The sequence below is a fragment of the Haemorhous mexicanus genome, chromosome 1 (genome assembly GCF_027477595.1).
Source record: "Haemorhous mexicanus isolate bHaeMex1 chromosome 1, bHaeMex1.pri, whole genome shotgun sequence".
Lineage (NCBI taxonomy): Eukaryota > Metazoa > Chordata > Aves > Passeriformes > Fringillidae > Haemorhous > Haemorhous mexicanus.
The window spans coordinates 107,720,753-107,737,504 of record NC_082341.1 but is presented as its reverse complement, the minus strand read 5'-3'; the positions used below and the strand labels follow the sequence as shown (position 1 = coordinate 107,737,504).

Sequence of the window (16,752 nt, the reverse complement as noted above, 5' to 3'; positions counted from 1 at the left end):
GCTTTTCTGTAGGAAGGTTTAGATAAAACAGTTACTTACTGTTCTATAGCAGTTCAATGTTTTTCCTCCTTCTTCCTGTGAAAATACAGTCTGTCTCCCTGAAGGAGTAACTCAGTTTATAAGTGAGAGCAGACAAGTAGGATAGAGGTGTTACTGAGCCTCCTGCATCTTCACTTGATGTTTTGAAAGTTTGAATGTAATTTTATTTGTTTGACTGTACTGAGTATTGTCACCATACTTAGGGTTTGAAGCTTTCTGAAGAAAAGCCATCCTAAAGATGCCAAGTTCCTTGACTGTAGACCTCCCTAGGAGGTATAATGTTGCTCTTCTGCGTTGCTGTTCCAGAGTGGGACTCCCTAATTCCTACAGCAGTGCCCCAGTTACTAGTGTCACATGTGGCAGGGTCTTGTTGCAGTTCCTGCATTTGATGTTTCTGGTAACCAGGTATTTGTTGCCCCACCTTATACTAATGAAGAGTTTGGGAGTGTCCCCTGCAGGTACTCTGAGAGGCTGCAGTGGGATCCTTTCTGTGGCTGCAGTATCTGATTTGTGAGGATGTCTCAAGTGAACCCAGTCTGTCCATTTTGAACCTTTTTTCTTTTAAGGAAAAAGAAAGCTGAAGAACTTTCTGGAGTCTTTTCCCTATGATTGTTTCACCCACAATGACACAGAAAGTCCTACTCCAAAAGATGAGTCTGGAGGGCCAGGAACATGTTATTCTTGGAATGTGGGATGCCTGGCAGTGGATGCAATACTTACAAACCCAAAAGAGCACACTTACTCATTTCTTCTTGCCTCTGATAGTGTGTTCCTAGGTTGGGTCTGCATTTGCATCCAGTGTACTACCCAAGATTCCTAGGAATTGCTGCAACTGCATTGTCAGGGCTTCCTGGAGAGTATTCAGGGAAAGCTTACGGGCATCTCAGCAAACTTCATGATGTGGATCTTTTATAATTGTGTGCAGTCTTGATGGGGTGATACTCTCATGCCTTTTCAAGAGGGGCAGGCATAGTGGCAGAGCTGAGGCTCACTTCACCTGTGGGAGAAGCTCTGTGCTACCTGTCTCTCTGGAGCTGTGTGCTACCTGTCTCTCTGGAGCATAAGGGGATAGGTTGATCACCAAGTCCAAGCTTGGTTTAGTCGTACATCTCTCAGGGTGAAAGGGCAGTGTGGATTTTGTTGCCTGTCAAGAGTTTAAGGAGGATTTAGATCATGCTCTCTGTCATTTGGTTTAGTTTTAGGTAGTCCTGTGAGGAGCAGGGAGTTGGTATCCATGATCTTAAAGTGTCTCTTCCAACTCAGGACTCACATGATTCTCTGACCTTCCATCAAGACTTCTTGTTACCAATTTGATGCCAGTGTTGAGATGCCTTCCAGTGCTGCCAAAAAGCCTTTCTATCTTCACTGAAATACTGAGGACCAGTCTGTGTTGTTAGCCTCAGTGGATGGTGGGAGAAGAGGATAGAGCATCCCACAGACAGTTTTGTGGCTGACATTGGATATAACTCAATGGTTAATAATGTGGGATTTACTGGAAGGTTTTGTAAACACAAAACCTTCCAGTAAAGGGTGGTTCAGGAGTACCGAATACTGAGTAAATGTGTGACTGTGTCACTTATGTCTGAGTCTGAAATGTCCCCATCTGTACAGTGAATTAGAAGAGCTTCCAGTTTTCTGTCTTCTGAAAGGACTCTAGTTTTTGTGAAGCAGAACTGCTCTGGAATCAGCAGTCAGTAAAGAAGAGTGTTGTGCTTCAAAGTCTCACTCTAGTTTGAATCAAAAGGCTGATGTGGACAGGGGAATTTTAGTAGAAGAAGCCTTGACTCTGACTATTAATTTTAAGGTAAATTAACATATTCTGAAAAATACACAAAGCCTCTCTCAGTTTCAAGTGTTATTACTCATATTATTAATAATAATCTGTGTCAGATTTCTGACCATAGGATACATAGGTATTTGGCCATATAACCAGAATGATAACCCTTCCCATCCTCTTTTTCCTCAAGACCTGTCATCTGGACTTTTCCCCCTTTTTTTGTAGGTGAACCCTTCCATGCTTGGATGGGTTACTGCAGTATAGCAGATTACCACACATCAACTGTTGTATAATAGATGCCTGAGCCTGTCTGTAATGGATTCCATGTGCTCTCCTTGCTGCTGGAAATGTTGACATTTTTGCATAATCTTTCTTTCACTGTGGAGTAGAGTAGGTAATTTTCTTTGCATTTGCTGCATATAGTCTGAAATAATACCTGGTTAGGTACTGCAATTTAGCTGATGTGCCAAAAGATCTTATGCTATGTTAATATCCATGGCAGCACAGGGAATCAGTGTTAAATACTGTAGTTTCACTGGTTTCATTGTAAATAAGCTCATTTATTCTCGAGGAAGTGCTGTCACCATTTTAAGAGCTTACAGTTAATTGTCTTTGTTTTTGGTTGCCTCCATTCTCTCAGAGATCTGTGATGCAATTTCCTCACTCGAGTGCTGACATTTGCTATTTTTCATTGTTTCTGAACTCCTTTCATCAGTTTTCATGCTTTTTCTTCACAGAATTTCTTGTGGGGGAAGATGGGAAGTTAGCAGCAAGCAGCTGGGAGAAGGGCAGGAAGAGGAGAGAGGGTATACATGGATCTTGTGAGAGTATGGCTCCAAGTTAGGTGACAGCTCAGGTGACTGCAGGAATAGTGGGGAAGGCACAGGACTCACCTGATAGGTATATAACATATTATCAAGTCTGTTTCCTGAGCTGCTATACATTTGAGTCCAAAACTCCAGCCTCCTTTTGCACAAATCCGTATGTTCCACACAAAACCTCTAGAATGTACAAGACTTCCTCACAGTGATTTTCTGAGTTTGTCTGACCTTGCTGAAAATAATTAAGAAAAGCCTCCTAAGAAGATTTTTAAGGAATGATGGAGCCCTTTTTAACTTTTCTTAAATGAAGGTTGGTAGCTTCCCAATGAGTCATCTCCAAGAGAACACATGACATTAATAGGCAAAGGGATAAAGCAATGTAATTGTTTGATTGTTGTGTTTTAAATCACATAATCTGTGTAGCCATCCACATCTGTGAATGTTTTATAATTCCATTCCCTTAGCAGAACACCTGCAAGATGTCTAGATGGAAATGAAACCAAAGTGTACTATAGAAGTCTGAGAACAAATTATATATGATAACATTTCAGAGTTATAATATTTATACAATTCAATAATTTTTCAAACGCAGTGTGTTGTGTCTGTTTTGCTGTTGAAAAATGTAGGCAAAATAGCTCCCACTGAATGGTAGCTGACTACAAATTAGATTATGTAGTATGGAGTGAATTTTAATCCAACTTGTAAAGACTTATTGGTTTAAACCATGTATTGCAAACACATACAAGCAAAGTGCTCAAAAGATTTAATAATTAACAGTAATTTATTATTGGAGCACCAGTTGCCCCAGCTTGTAAATATTTTTCACATTGGATTTCTATTTAGAATCGACTCATTAGAAAAACAGTCTTTGAACTAAATAATTAGTTTCTTTTAATGTGCCCCTTTCTTTTTGCCAGGTAGTTATTTGTGTATGTTGCACACCATAGGTAAGCTGTAGTACATATATATCACAAATCACCATTGCAACCTGCATGTAACAACATTAATTTCTGATTACTTGCTGAGTATGTAGATTGTCAAGCATTCCGACCATAAGGATATATTTAATTCCATAATTAATGATCTTCTCAGTACTACTGCCTAACATTTGTCATTGATTTTAGGCTATGTCTGCACTGCTGTCCAGTTAGTGATAATAGTGTGCTTGCAGTAACATGGGTTCAAGCTGCCAAACACCTTCTGAGTCCAAGATAATCAGCACAGCTTGTTCTTTTCTGCGGTGCCTGCTGGTCTCTGAGCTATTTGTTTCAAAGTAGCTGGTGTATTTCTGCAGGTTCTGGTCTTATTTCTGTTTTATAAAATCGCTTTAGGAATGCTCCCCTGAGGAAGCATTGCCTTCCTCTTTTTAACATTGTGCCCAGGAGAAATTGTTTGCTTTACTGAGCTGTTGTCTACTTGGAGCATCTTAAGAGCATCAAGGAGTTTATTGTGCCTTTGGAGACAGCCTGCAAACCAAACAAAGCTTCACGTAATTCCTAAGACCTTCACCCTCATCCTAACTTGAGTAGAATTAGAATGTACATGGAAAAAGAGAATTGAACATTACATAAATTTTGCTGGTAAGTGGCAAGATTGTTTTTAGATTCTTGGGGAGCAGTCTCAGTAGGGTGAGAGGCTCTAAAATTGATGCTTTGAGATACAAGTCATGAAAAGGCTTCTCTTCTAGTTGAGGAGAGGGTGGCAGGGTTTTTTGGCATGTTTGGGGTTTTTTTTTCTTTATTGTTTTGATGTTTTTTCTCATTTGGATTTTTTTAGCAGGAGTAGAATCTGGTAGTTTTAGGGCTGTTTTCCCTAGATTAGTTAATATTTATCAATTAGTATTTAAAATAAGTTTTATATTTTAGAAGTGTTGCTATTTTGAAATACCACAATATGCAAAAGTTGCTTCTGAGTTGAGTCTGGTGAGGGGATTGTGTTCCTTGCTTCTAACCCTTCAAGCAAGCAATTTAGTACAGCACCACTGCAAGTCACACACCATCTCCCTATCAGTTTTTATATTTTGAATTATTTGCTTTGTACTTTGCTGGAAGTCAGTCATGGCAGCAGTGAACTGAAACAAATCTTGATTAAATAAAACAACAAACACTGCAGATTTAAATCCAGAAATGGAATTGAAAGGATTAAAAATAGCTTCCAGTATAGTAACACAACTGTCTGTGCCACTGCACCATTTTTAAATGTAAAATGCTGTGAAGCTGGAGTGAAAAAATGGGGTAAGAGCCTGGCAGTAATTCCTGATCCTTGTTAGTAAGGCACAAAGGAGTTACATGGTATCACTTCAGAGATGAGATTTACCCTTCACCATTCTGACATGTTCCCCTGTAAATTGAGAGTTTAGGGAATAAGAAGCAGCAGATCAAACCTAACTTTTAAAATCTGGACTTATTTGTTTCATAACCTGCTTTGTACATGTTTGGCTTGGAGTTTGGCTCATGCAGTGTACTTAAATCCTCATCTAGGACAGAGCATTAAGCTTCTTGTGCAGTAAAAGTCAGGCTCACATTCTCATGTGTTGTGTGTGTTGCATTCAACTGCGCACATACAGTTCCTGAACTGTGCTTTGAACTCCAAAGAAACTTTGAAATGCATATTGCATTTTGAAAAACAACCTGTGTCAGGCATCTTAAATAGCTCTTCTTCATTGACTTATGTGCTTTGGGAATAACTATTTTGAGAAAGATGCACCAGGGCAAACCACATACCTAAATTTAAAAACCCCTGGCAGTCTAAAAATGGTCACAAGTATGGAGGCATGCATTTTTTGTCACAGACACAAGGCTCTGTTATTTGCTCCTGTCCCTTGTTCCTAAACCAGAAAAGCATTTGGGCCTTCAGTAGAGAAATACAAGACAGCAACTGGTTTAAAAACAGAAAGATAATAATAAGATTTAACAAGCCTCAATGTCAGGAGTTCAGTTTTCAGGCTGGCTTACTTTTTTTTTTGTGGTTTGAGATTGGCAGCAGCCACCAAAATGTTGTTTCATGTGCTTGAGTGCAGGTGTGAGGGCCACATGGTAGTCATGTAGGAGTGGAAGGTGGGGAGGGAAATGGCACGGAGCAAATTCCCAGCCAGGGAGGTCTGAACACAATTCAGGCAGCCCACGTCAATAAGCTGTGATGGACCTCTGTGGGGCCTGGGAAGGACCAGGTCAGGAACCTCCCTTCATGTGGCTTTGATGAGGAAGCAGTTGCTGGTGTTGTGATAAGGCAGGTAGTCCTAGAATGAATCAGAAAGGGAGGAAGAATTCAACCCACAGGGAACAAGTCATTTTTCTGGAGAGAAACTGTTCCCAATGCCGTGTACAGTAAAGTCAGAGAAAGGTGCTCTGTGCAGTAAAGCAGAGCAGGCGGAGAGGAGAGCGCAGCGTGTGATGCAGCACTGCCTGCTCACTGGGGATGCAGAGGGGCAGGATTGCAGCCTGAGCTTAAACAGCTTTCTTAGTACTCCTTCCTCTTTTGTGTTTTTGCAAAGTGCTATTTTTAAGTCATGTGAAGGACAGTGTTTATATTAGGTACAATCCATCTTTTGACTGAAAGTGTTGTAATTTTGCAGCAACAAAGGCAGGAATTCACAGAGTGAGGTTGTGTGGCAACAAAACCTGTTTATTTCTATTGTTCTTTGGAACAAACGAGTTATCTTGAGTCGCACATTTTCAGCAGTAAGCATTTATGTTGGTGAGCAGACCCCCTTTCTTTGTTCATATGTAGCAAGGGGAAGTGGCAGGAATGAAAAGCTAATTTCGCTCTTCAGTGAAGCAGGGAGGATCAGGGACAGTGCAGTGCTAAGCTGCTTCCCTGGTTCCTGTTTGGCAGGCCTGCTGCAGGGAGAATGGTGTAAAACAGCTCTCAGGGCAGTGTTCAGCAGTTTTTCCTGAGCAAATGGATTCTGTGTTTTAACCAGTTGTTTCCGGACTGATAAGGTGGCGGAATAATAGGCAAAAAATCCAAGGGCCGCCCAGTCTGACGTTGCTGGAGTGTTTTCTCTGTTTTGACTGGAGTCTTTTGTATTGCCTGCAGGTGTTGCATCAGCCATGAGAAAAGACTAAGTTTGGAGGTGGCAGTGAAAAAGTTAATGTTTACAGGCCAAGCTACTTTTCAGATGGAAAATTATGGAGGAAATTGGATGTGAAATAAGTTTCTAGGTTTAATTTCTAGTGAATTTACTAGGAAAACTGATCCAGATTTGTGAAGAGTCTTGACATCCCTATTGTAATGTTTTCAAGGCTACCAGAAATGTTTCTCAGGTCTCTCTCACAGTGTGTAGCACTCTTACTAGGACTTTTACTAGGACTTTCAGAAACCTAGAATGCATAGGATAAAATTACTTCTTTACTTTAAAAAGGGAAAATGCTTAGTTAGCAGATATTTGAGTCCATAATCTTCAGTCATCAATTCAAATAAAATACTGAATTTGTTGTACAGCAATTGACAGTATTTCACAGCCTGTGAACCGAAGAGGGGTTGTGTTACTACACTTGGAATAAACTCTCATGTTCATACGATCATAGAATAATTTAAGTTGGAAGGGACCTTAAAGATCATCTAGCTGCAAATTCCTGCTGTGGCTGGGACACCTTCCATAAAAACAGGTTTCTCAGAGCCCCATCCAACCTACTTTTGAACACTTCCAAGGGTGTGGGGCTCAGTTTCTCTGGTAAACCTATGCCGGTGTTTCACCACCCTTGCAGTAAAGATTTTCTTACGTGTATCTCATCTAAATCTGTTCTCTTTCAGTTTAAAGCCATCATCCCTTGTCATATCACTACGTGCCCATGTGAAAAGTCCCTTTCCAGCTTTCCTGTAGGTCCCTTTTATGTACTGAAAGGCCCTAGAAAGATCTTTGGTATGTCTATCTGTAATGTGGTATCCCATAATGAGACAAAGTTGAATGGAGCTCTGAGCAGTCTGGTCTAGTGAAAGGTGTCCTTGCCCATGACAAAGGGATTGGAACTAGATGACTTTTAAGGTCCCTTCCACCCCAAACCATTCTGTGATCCTGTGATCCCTGGAGACTTCTTCAGGCTGAATGACCCCAGCTATCTTCATAGAGGAGGTGCTCCATCCCTCTGACCATTGTTGTGGCCCTTCTCTGAACTTCCTTCAACAGGGTTTCTGCCCTTCTTGGGGGCCCCAATGCTGGATGCAGTACTCCAGGTGGGGTCTCACTGAAATGGAGTAGAGGAAGGAAATCCTTTGCCTTGACCTTTTGGCCATGCCTGTTTTGATCCAGCCCAGGATGCAGTTGGCTTTCTGGGCTGCAAGTGCATGTGGCTGGGTCGTTTTTACCTTCTCATCCAGCAACACCTTTTTCCTCAGGTCTGCTGTCATTCCATTCTGACCAGTCTGTGCATATTTTTTCTTCTATATATGAATCAGTGTCTCTCTTTGACAATGGTATGTCACTATTGGCTTTACTGCCTCTTTCTATTTATTAAAAAGGGCATAGTCCATGTCAGAAGAGACTGAAAGTTACAGTCATTAAAGTTGGTATCAGTTTGGCAAGTGCTTTTAATGGAAGGATTACTGACATGAACTGACGGCATTTCAACTGGTAATACTTTTCTTTGGAACATACTCTCTTTAATGTCAATAATTGTAATTCCGTTCTATGTCCAACTGGCATTTTCTTGATACACTGCCTGATTTTTTTTTTTTGTGGAATGACATTTTGGTATTTTGTCTAGAGATACAGCAGGGTATTTTAGATCAGTTGTTGAGTTTTTCTCTGCTGTTGTCATTGGTAGATCTGATTCAGTTGTTTCAAGGTTGTAGTCTCTGCCTATGAACTGAAGGAATAAGAATCCACAAGCTTTTTTGGCTGTGAGTAGATTACAATACTGAGGTGCTTAAAGCCTCTCCAAAAACCTTTAGCTAAGCTCCCTTTATGAATTACAGAAATTCTTTTGTGATCTACTGAGGTATTGCAAGATGTTTTCTTTTTTAAAGCTCAGGTTATTTGTCATGCTGGAACTCAGGCAGTTTTTTAGAAAAGACACTTCTGTGCAGCATTTAAAAAAATATTTAAGTCCCTGTTATCTGGCAGTAACATTTCTAGCAGACTTCTGACTGGTTTGGATGGCTGCTCCACAGGTGTGCCTGTGCCAGTTCCTCTAGGATATTTTTAAGAATTTAGCATGCCTGAAAGCTGAGAACCTGAAAAAAAAAACTTTGCAGTGATGGGTTCATGGATCAGATAGGCCTTTTGGATGGCTTTGTGAGCTGCTATTATGCTGAGTGTTCCTTAAGAAAGAGAGGGTTGGTTTCAGGTGGATTTTTTTTTTTTTTTTTAAGGTTATGTTTCTGTAAAACCCAGGATGTTAGTTGTTAATATATTCTTAACAAAGAAAACTCAAAGCCACTAGTGAACACAGGAAACAAATCAGTAAGTGTCCCCAGACCCCTGTGTTTTTAGAGGCAGGTCTTTGCATGCACACCTAGATTCAGTTGTCTCAGGGACTTACTTTGTGGCAGCATATTTCCCTGGGAAACTTTTCCATCATTTCTGAGATCTGATTGTCTGCTCCCTGTTCTCCACTACTATGTTGGAACATCCCTGCCTCAACTGCAGCTTTCTGAGGCTATGCTATGGTTCTCATACCCTATGGTCTTTCAGAGTTGTCATTTTCAAATAGCTCCGTAGCTCTTTAGGAGATGGAGCAGTCTCTGCCTTTTTTCAAGGGCCTCAGCATAATTGCTTTTTTTCAGAGCTTGTAACACAGATGAAAAACGTGCAATTTCCTGTGTCTTATTTCTTAATAGAGAGAAATTACTGTTCTTTTTTCAAAGTTCAGTGTGGCTGAAAACAAGAGCTGCATTCTTACATCTTGGACTGCTGTTAAAACTTAGGGTTACTTAGTGCACATAACTTCTCTATTTCATTTTCAAGGCTATGAAGATGAGGATTGTAATCATGGTTAGAAAAGTTATTTCAGGTCTCTGAATGCAGGTTAATTCTTTGAGTCTTTGCTCTTTTCTTCTTTAAGAACTTCTTCTTTAAGAACTTCTTCCTAAGATTGTTAAGACCAATTCTATCAGGAGATTTTCTTCTTTTTAGGAAAGAGATCCTTAGAAATTTTGAATGGTGTTGCTCTGGATGTTCTACTAAATGCTGGGAGCCAAATTCATACCCTGTTCAGCCTGTTGCTGTGGATCAATAATCCCAACTTCAAGAGTCAGTAGAGTGCTATCTGGCATTTAGAAAGCCAACTGAGCGACCCTTTTCTTGCAGAACTTGTTTCTGAAAAAATTCTTTGGCTTCATTTGGACTTTGCTTATTGACATCTTGTGATTTTTTTTTTTCCCCTTGCTGCATGATTCATGTAGTGGCAACACTGGCACTTTAGGTTGAAAATTTGTGTAGATAGGAGGCAGAATTAGAATGAATCAAGTATTTTTTACCTTTACAGCCATGTGGACTTAAGGCCATAGTTACAGCAATTTTATTCCAGTGAGACTGGGAGGGAGGAATGGACAGAGGTTAGGAAGAAGAAATCTTGGAGAGAACAACAGATTGGTGTCCATAGGTAGAGCAGTGAAAAACAAGGGAGAGGCAGAAGGGCATGAAAGTTCCTCTCGCTGCAAGGTTTGTTTTAAAATCAGAATTGGTGATCTGAGAGTGTTTATTCAACATCAGGAAATGGTGATATATTATGGGGCTGTATGTTATCCTCATAACACATTTGTATTCTGTATCATTCAGTAAAGGGATATGGTATATAGTGTAAGCATCTGTTCCAAGGTCAAGTGGCACATATGTGTGAAAAATGGTTTCTAAACTTTATCTTCCTCAGGGTGATTCCCGAGATCAGTTGCACAAGGCAATTAGTGTTAATTTCCAGAAAGTAGAGTATTTAAAAAAAAAAAAAAAATCACAACCTGGATTTTAACATGAACTTCTTGAGCATTGGTGTGGGAATGTACCTGCTAATATTACTGGAGTATTTTCTTCTCTTCCATATGAACATTCTTGGGATGTTCAAAGCTAAGGCTGCCAGACTTTGGAGAGATTTACTTTAGAGTGTACTCAGCTCAAATGATGAGAACAGTCCATTTATTTTGTGACCTATTTATAGCCCTTAAACAAACCGTGGCAAATGGATCTGCTTTGCTTAATTCACTGCAATTGGTGGACGATTAAGAAGCATGCAAAAAACATTCCTGAAAATAGGTATGTTTGTGTCTGATACCCTGCAAATCTGTGTATACTACAAAATGGTAATTTTTAAAATAAAAGATGTTCATTTTGCAAGACAAAGAGTTGAAAACACAGTACTGCTCTTAATACTAAGGCATTTATTAGAGTACTCCTTTGGCAGACCAAAGTAGTTATCTAATAAATGACCAATCCGAGAGATTGGTTGTTTCTACTGTGAGCTATATATGATTTGGATATTTGCGTGCAAATATCCAAAAATGATGCAAGCATGAAAAAAATGTAATTTAAGTTCTGGATAATTTTAATGATGAGAGCCACATGTTTTGAGGTTTTTATAATGGTGTTTTGTTTTCCAGGTGTTCATAACATGTTGAAAGAGTTGATGTATTTTTCTATGAAAAACTATTTTTATATTCCCTGTGTTTCAGAGATGCTAACTGAAGTTTTCTTTTTGCTTTTCAGGTTGTTTTTGAAGTGGTTACTTCAGGACACTCTGGCTATGTGGCTATTGATGAAGTAAAAGTTCTAGGACATCCATGTAGTAAGTACCTATCTTGTGTTCTAAAGCCAAATCCCCTAAAATAAATGTGCTACTATGCTCTGATAAATATGGAGCAAAAGATAAGGAAAACGTCAGAAAACAATGTTGCTGCCAAAAGTACAGGCCGAGTATACATATAAAGTGTTGCTAAACATGGTATCATTGCCCCTAATTGTCTTTACACATCTCTGCTATGTGCACCTTGTGTACAGCACTTAGCGTGAGTCCCAAACCCAAACTGGGCCATATGGCAGTTCCTTTAGAAAAAAAAAATCATCAAGTCATCATGATTCTGTGATTCTAAGATTTTTGATGAGTTTTCTTTCTGCATCAAAACTTCAGTGCAGCCACAAGCTGAAACATTACTGAGAACAGATGAACAGAACAACAGCTGACTATATGTAATTTTTTTCCAAGGCTTAAAAGGAAGAAAACTCAGCAGGCTGAGGACTGAGGCTTTGCTAAGCAAGGTTACTGAGAGTACTTCCAAGGTTCATTATTAGAATATAATCCCAATATTGCTGAGTTGAGTGTGCCTGGGCTTGTCCGGCCTTAGTGCTCAAAGGTAGCAGCTGTGGTTTTTCACCTCAGAGACACTCTTGGCTGGCTGGGAGTTAGGCACTCAGAATGAGTCCAAGCAAAGTAGAAACTCAGTTTACCTCTAGTGGAAAAGGTTCAGGCGATGGTGAAGAGAAAAGAGTGGATTCTGCCGGAGGGTTAAATCCAGAGTTTATTCCAGGGTCACAAGAGTTCTGAATCTTTGCAACAGCTCCAATAGAATACCGACCACATGGTTCCAGTGCCTTTTAAGCCCACAGGGAGGGGGGAGGGAAGGATAGGTGAGCCACCAACCAGGTGGGAGGGGGAAGGTCTCAGGGGACAATGACACCTGGACAGGCCAATGACCCCAGGTCTGAGAAGCATCTTTTGAACTTTTGCCAATCACACGATGCCCTTACTGGAATGTGGAACTTGACAGATGGCAATTAGGAAGGGGGCAAGGAGGCAGGGGAAAGGGAAGGAGGAAGTTGTTACAGCTGAGGGACAGGATATAGCTTCACACCACAACAGTTCATGGCTCAGTTTCTGCACTGTTTTACTTCTTCATGCTTCAGATATATTTCTTTATCTCATCGTTAAGGATATGTAATAATTAATTATCCTGAATTGTCAATTCAAACCTTGTAAATTAAGCTTTAATGTGGTAATCCAGACATAATTAAATAGACTACTTAAATAAAAAATTATTTCTCATGTATGCTGTTTGTTAAATAAGATGTATTAAGATCATACATGGAATAGTAGGTTGTGATCTTACTGACCAAATGACTGAGTGTGGAAGAAGACACCAACTTCTGTGTGATTGTTACTCTTACATCTTATTGTGCTTGAATGTATTTGTTGCAGCTTTTAAGTAAGAGCTGTGATTCCAAATAAAAAGTGCTCTATCAGTTAGTATCAAAGCACCTCATAAAAATGGTTTTAGTGTTAATGGAAGGAAGACACACATTTCTTCAAATAGAGAGACAGTTGTGCAGAATCAGCAGCTGTTATTTCTGAGTCACTTATTTCTAATAAACACTGCAGGCTCTCATGTTGTTAGAAAGTATAGGTGCTTCTGCATTTTGAATTTATATTGCTGGTTCAGGTAGGATAAGTCTGAAGCGGCATTTTAGCAACTTACTAATTTTTTAATACAGGTCTTGAGAGGTTTGATGTTTGCGTTTGTACCAATCAATTCCCAAAACCTGCAAATAATTCTTGTTAATGTGTAGACTGAGTTATAGCCCATAGCATGTGGAGTTCTAACATAACAGTATTGAAATGCAAAAGCTTTAATGAAAAGTCCTTTGATGAAGTAATTAAAATGTTAGAAATTAAGACATCAAACCAGTTAAATTGTCTAAAGAAAATTGAAAAAGTTTGAAAAGTGAAATAGAACTACTCTGTGTCTAAAACTTTGTTAATCTCATGATGATATTCTTTCTGTATATTCCCAGAAAAATAGTTCTGGAATTATTAACTCTTTAAACAAAATTGAAATAGGAGAAATATTTGATAGGCAGTTGCCTGGGTAGTACAAAGACCAAGCAGGAGACAGATGGTAGGCATGTAGAAATTAAAGGGGTGGGTTGTGGTAGATGGCAGGTTTTTCTCTGTGTGTGTGTGTGTTTGTTTTTAAAACCCAAAGCTCTTCTCCACTTAGGCCACACTTGGTAATTCAGAAAAGGTAACTTTTTAGAGTTTAAGAAGACAAAGGAAACAGTAAAATTGAAAGGGGTAAAGGCAGATTTAAAAAAAAAAAGTGACAGGTGAGAAATGGGGAACATACTGAAGAATTTTACTAGGTAGTCTCGCATTAATAGATTCATAGGCAAAGAAGTGGATAATTTTGACCTAAAATCTGTCTGCCCTAATTGAGAAATGTTTTAAGAAAAAAAAGGCTGTATGTGTAATAAATTTGCTGTAAGGATAGTTAAAAATATTTTATCCCATATTTAGATATTTATTGGAGCTACTTTATTCCATCTCTTCCTTCTTATGCTGTCTTGCACTGGATATTTAACAACTTTTTCATGAGGCTGTTTATAAATTCCTTAAAAATACAATTTCTCCTGGTAATAAAGGTTTTTAAGAAAATATAAACATCTGTTTTTAGTTTTTTAGAAACTAAACATCTATTTTCTAGCAAAGCATTACAACACTTTAAGTGGTTGTAATGCTCTTCTAGAAAATGGATGTTTAGTTTGCCAGTCTACTGCTAGTACTAAGATTTTCACGTTGAGAAGCAATGTTCAAAGCCTGGTTTATCTATTAGTATACACAGTGCAAGAAGTCTGCTTGGTTGCAGTAGGATTTGAGTTAGTTGGGGAATATTGTGCTTTAAATGATAGGTTTCTGTATCAAATATCTATATTTTTTATTATATTACATGCTTGATTCTTTTTAGCAAAACAAAAATACACATACTTTTTTACTTCAGTGGATATAATTCTCGTTTGAATATCAGTTGCAGCTTGCTTGTAGGTATATTGCTTTAGTTTTTACTGCGATTGTTTTCCCTAAGTGAAAAATAATCATTGGCATAGAGAATGTGTGTTATGTTTTGGGGTGTTTTTTTTTTTTTTTTTTTTTTTTTTTTTTTTTTTTTTTTTTTTTCTTCAGTTTTATTGAGAAGCATTGTGCTTAAAGAATGCAGCTGTAGTTGGCAAGGAATGTTCTGCTAGTATTGAACCTGTTTGGGCTGCATTTCGAAGGGATCTCTTCTATAGGCAGCATACTTGGTTAAGAAGAAAAACCTGTTCCCCTGATAACATCATTTCTTACTGGCTTGTCTAGTTGATAGTGCAAGCATCTAATAGGTTTGTCTTCAAAACATTATTAGTTTCCAATATGATTTTTTTACTAGATTGTTATTGCAAGAGGGATGCTGAGCTAAGATAGTTTACACGGCAGGAGCAATTACACAGCACCCTTCTATTCTGGTCTTTCCAAGCCATGGAAGTAAACCAACCTAGAATCTAATGTGTAGTCAATGACTTGAACCTTTTAAAGCAGAACTATTTACTTACTTGGTGTATTTTTTATAGCCACTACTTTGGTCTTGCATAACTTTAACACTTGTATCTTGTCCAACAGCAAAAACTCCCCATTTCTTGCGCCTTCAGAGCGTGGAAGTCAATGCAGGACAGTTTGCTACTTTTCAATGCACTGCCAATGGTGGAACAGACTCAAGTGACAGACTCTGGTTACAGGTAATTAATTTTTTTTCCTAATGCACTGATATCTGGAGAGAGGAGAGAGTCTGAAAGGAATTTAAAAAGTGAAAAATTTGGGCTGTCAATTTCATCAATATTAGATGAAATTATTATTTCATCTAATATTAGCCTTTGAACTGCTCCATGGTAGGTATACTTTTGTAGAAAGTGGTACTGGGAGATTTTCTTGCTTTGTTTCAGTGGAATGCCTTACTAAAAATAAAGGTATTGTTTTCCTTACGTGTGGCAGTCATGAGTAAAGGCTAAATCCCCAAGGAAGAACAGATGACTTTCTTACAATGTCTGTGCTGGCTAACTGCAGTATTACACATAACAATTTTCTTGGTTTACCTATATGTCTGTTCAGTATTTTCAGCTAAAATTCTATTCTTACAGTTTAGGTGTAGAGAAGACCATGTATAACAGTCAAATCTGACCTTCTGTAATACAGAGCCAAAGAATCTTCCATTCATTGAGTCCATTGTTTTTTACTTAATCGCTAATGTAGCTTCTAGGTGGGTGTCAGATCTCGATTTAAAGTCTGTCTCCAGATAATTTTCTTTCAGTAAATACAGTGTTCCCTTATTCATATGTGTAGCCTGGTATCAAAAACATGCCTTTTTTTTTTTTTTTTTTTTGCTTAATCTGTCTTTATAATGGGGGTGGAAGTTTAAAGGCACTCTTGCTGCCGTTATTACACAGTTGCTCCCTACATACAGCAAGCAATAGTGAGTGTTTGGACTTAGCATTAGGACTGCAGCAGCCACCAAATTCCAGTGATTTCCATACGTGAAAACCAACATGCCAGAACTGAGACATTGTCTGTGAGAAGGAAGTAAGGACAATCAAAAGAAGTGAAACAATGTCTGAAGTTCAGTCAGATGAAGCTGCAGAAAGTGGAGAAAGAGGGATAGGTGAAATTGGCATTGGTAACAGGTGGGACTTAGAAATGAAATTCTCTATTTATGCTTTTAAACAATTTCAGGCTTTTACTATAGTTAACCTTTTCCATTGCATTTGCATTTTGTAAATTATTTAAGTGCGTCAGGTTAAACAATCAAGTAGTTACATAATCTAACACAAAAAAAAATTAAAATACTTGAAAAGCAAAACCTCATATTTATCTGTATATGAATGATGAATTGTTATGTCTGTTCAGAAAGAGTCCGATCAAATAATACATTGAAGGCAATGAAGATCTCCTTTGGTTTTATTTGGGTTTATGTGGGTATTTCCAACCTCTTGCTGATACAAGGCTGATATTTTTCTAGTGCTCCAGCACCTTAAAGACAGTGTTCACTGTTGAATTGCTAGAATTAGACTCCTGTCTTTCCGAAGCCACCAAGATTTTTTGAAAGACTTTTTTTTGTAGTCATGAAGGGGTTTAGCATGTATGGGAAAATAACAGGTTGCTATTTCATCAGTTATAGCCTTTCTTGAACCTTTGAACTTCGATGTAATGCTCTACTGTAAAACTGAAGGTAGAATTCAATATAAGGAAATAGTCATTCCATTCAGTTTTTCTAAGTGCTTCATGACAGTATCATTTCACCTTTAATTTTTTTCACAGAATTTAGGACTCATAAATTCTTAATCAGAATGTAATTTCTTTATTGTATAAATTAAATACCCTTCTAGAC

The 16,752-nt window shown here is 38.5% G+C and overlaps 1 protein-coding gene across 10 annotated transcripts in view; it reads left to right on the top strand.

Moving 5' to 3' along the window:
* PTPRM (protein tyrosine phosphatase receptor type M) overlaps nt 1-16,752 on the top strand; it is a 443,590-nt gene that overhangs the window by 134,979 nt on the left and 291,859 nt on the right. For all 10 annotated transcript variants that reach the window (XM_059858357.1, XM_059858382.1, XM_059858348.1 and 7 more), the window contains 2 exons: nt 11,276-11,354; nt 14,994-15,109. In XM_059858357.1, the coding sequence (XP_059714340.1) occupies nt 11,276-11,354; nt 14,994-15,109 (195 nt within the window). The remainder of the gene's footprint in view (nt 1-11,275; nt 11,355-14,993; nt 15,110-16,752) is intronic.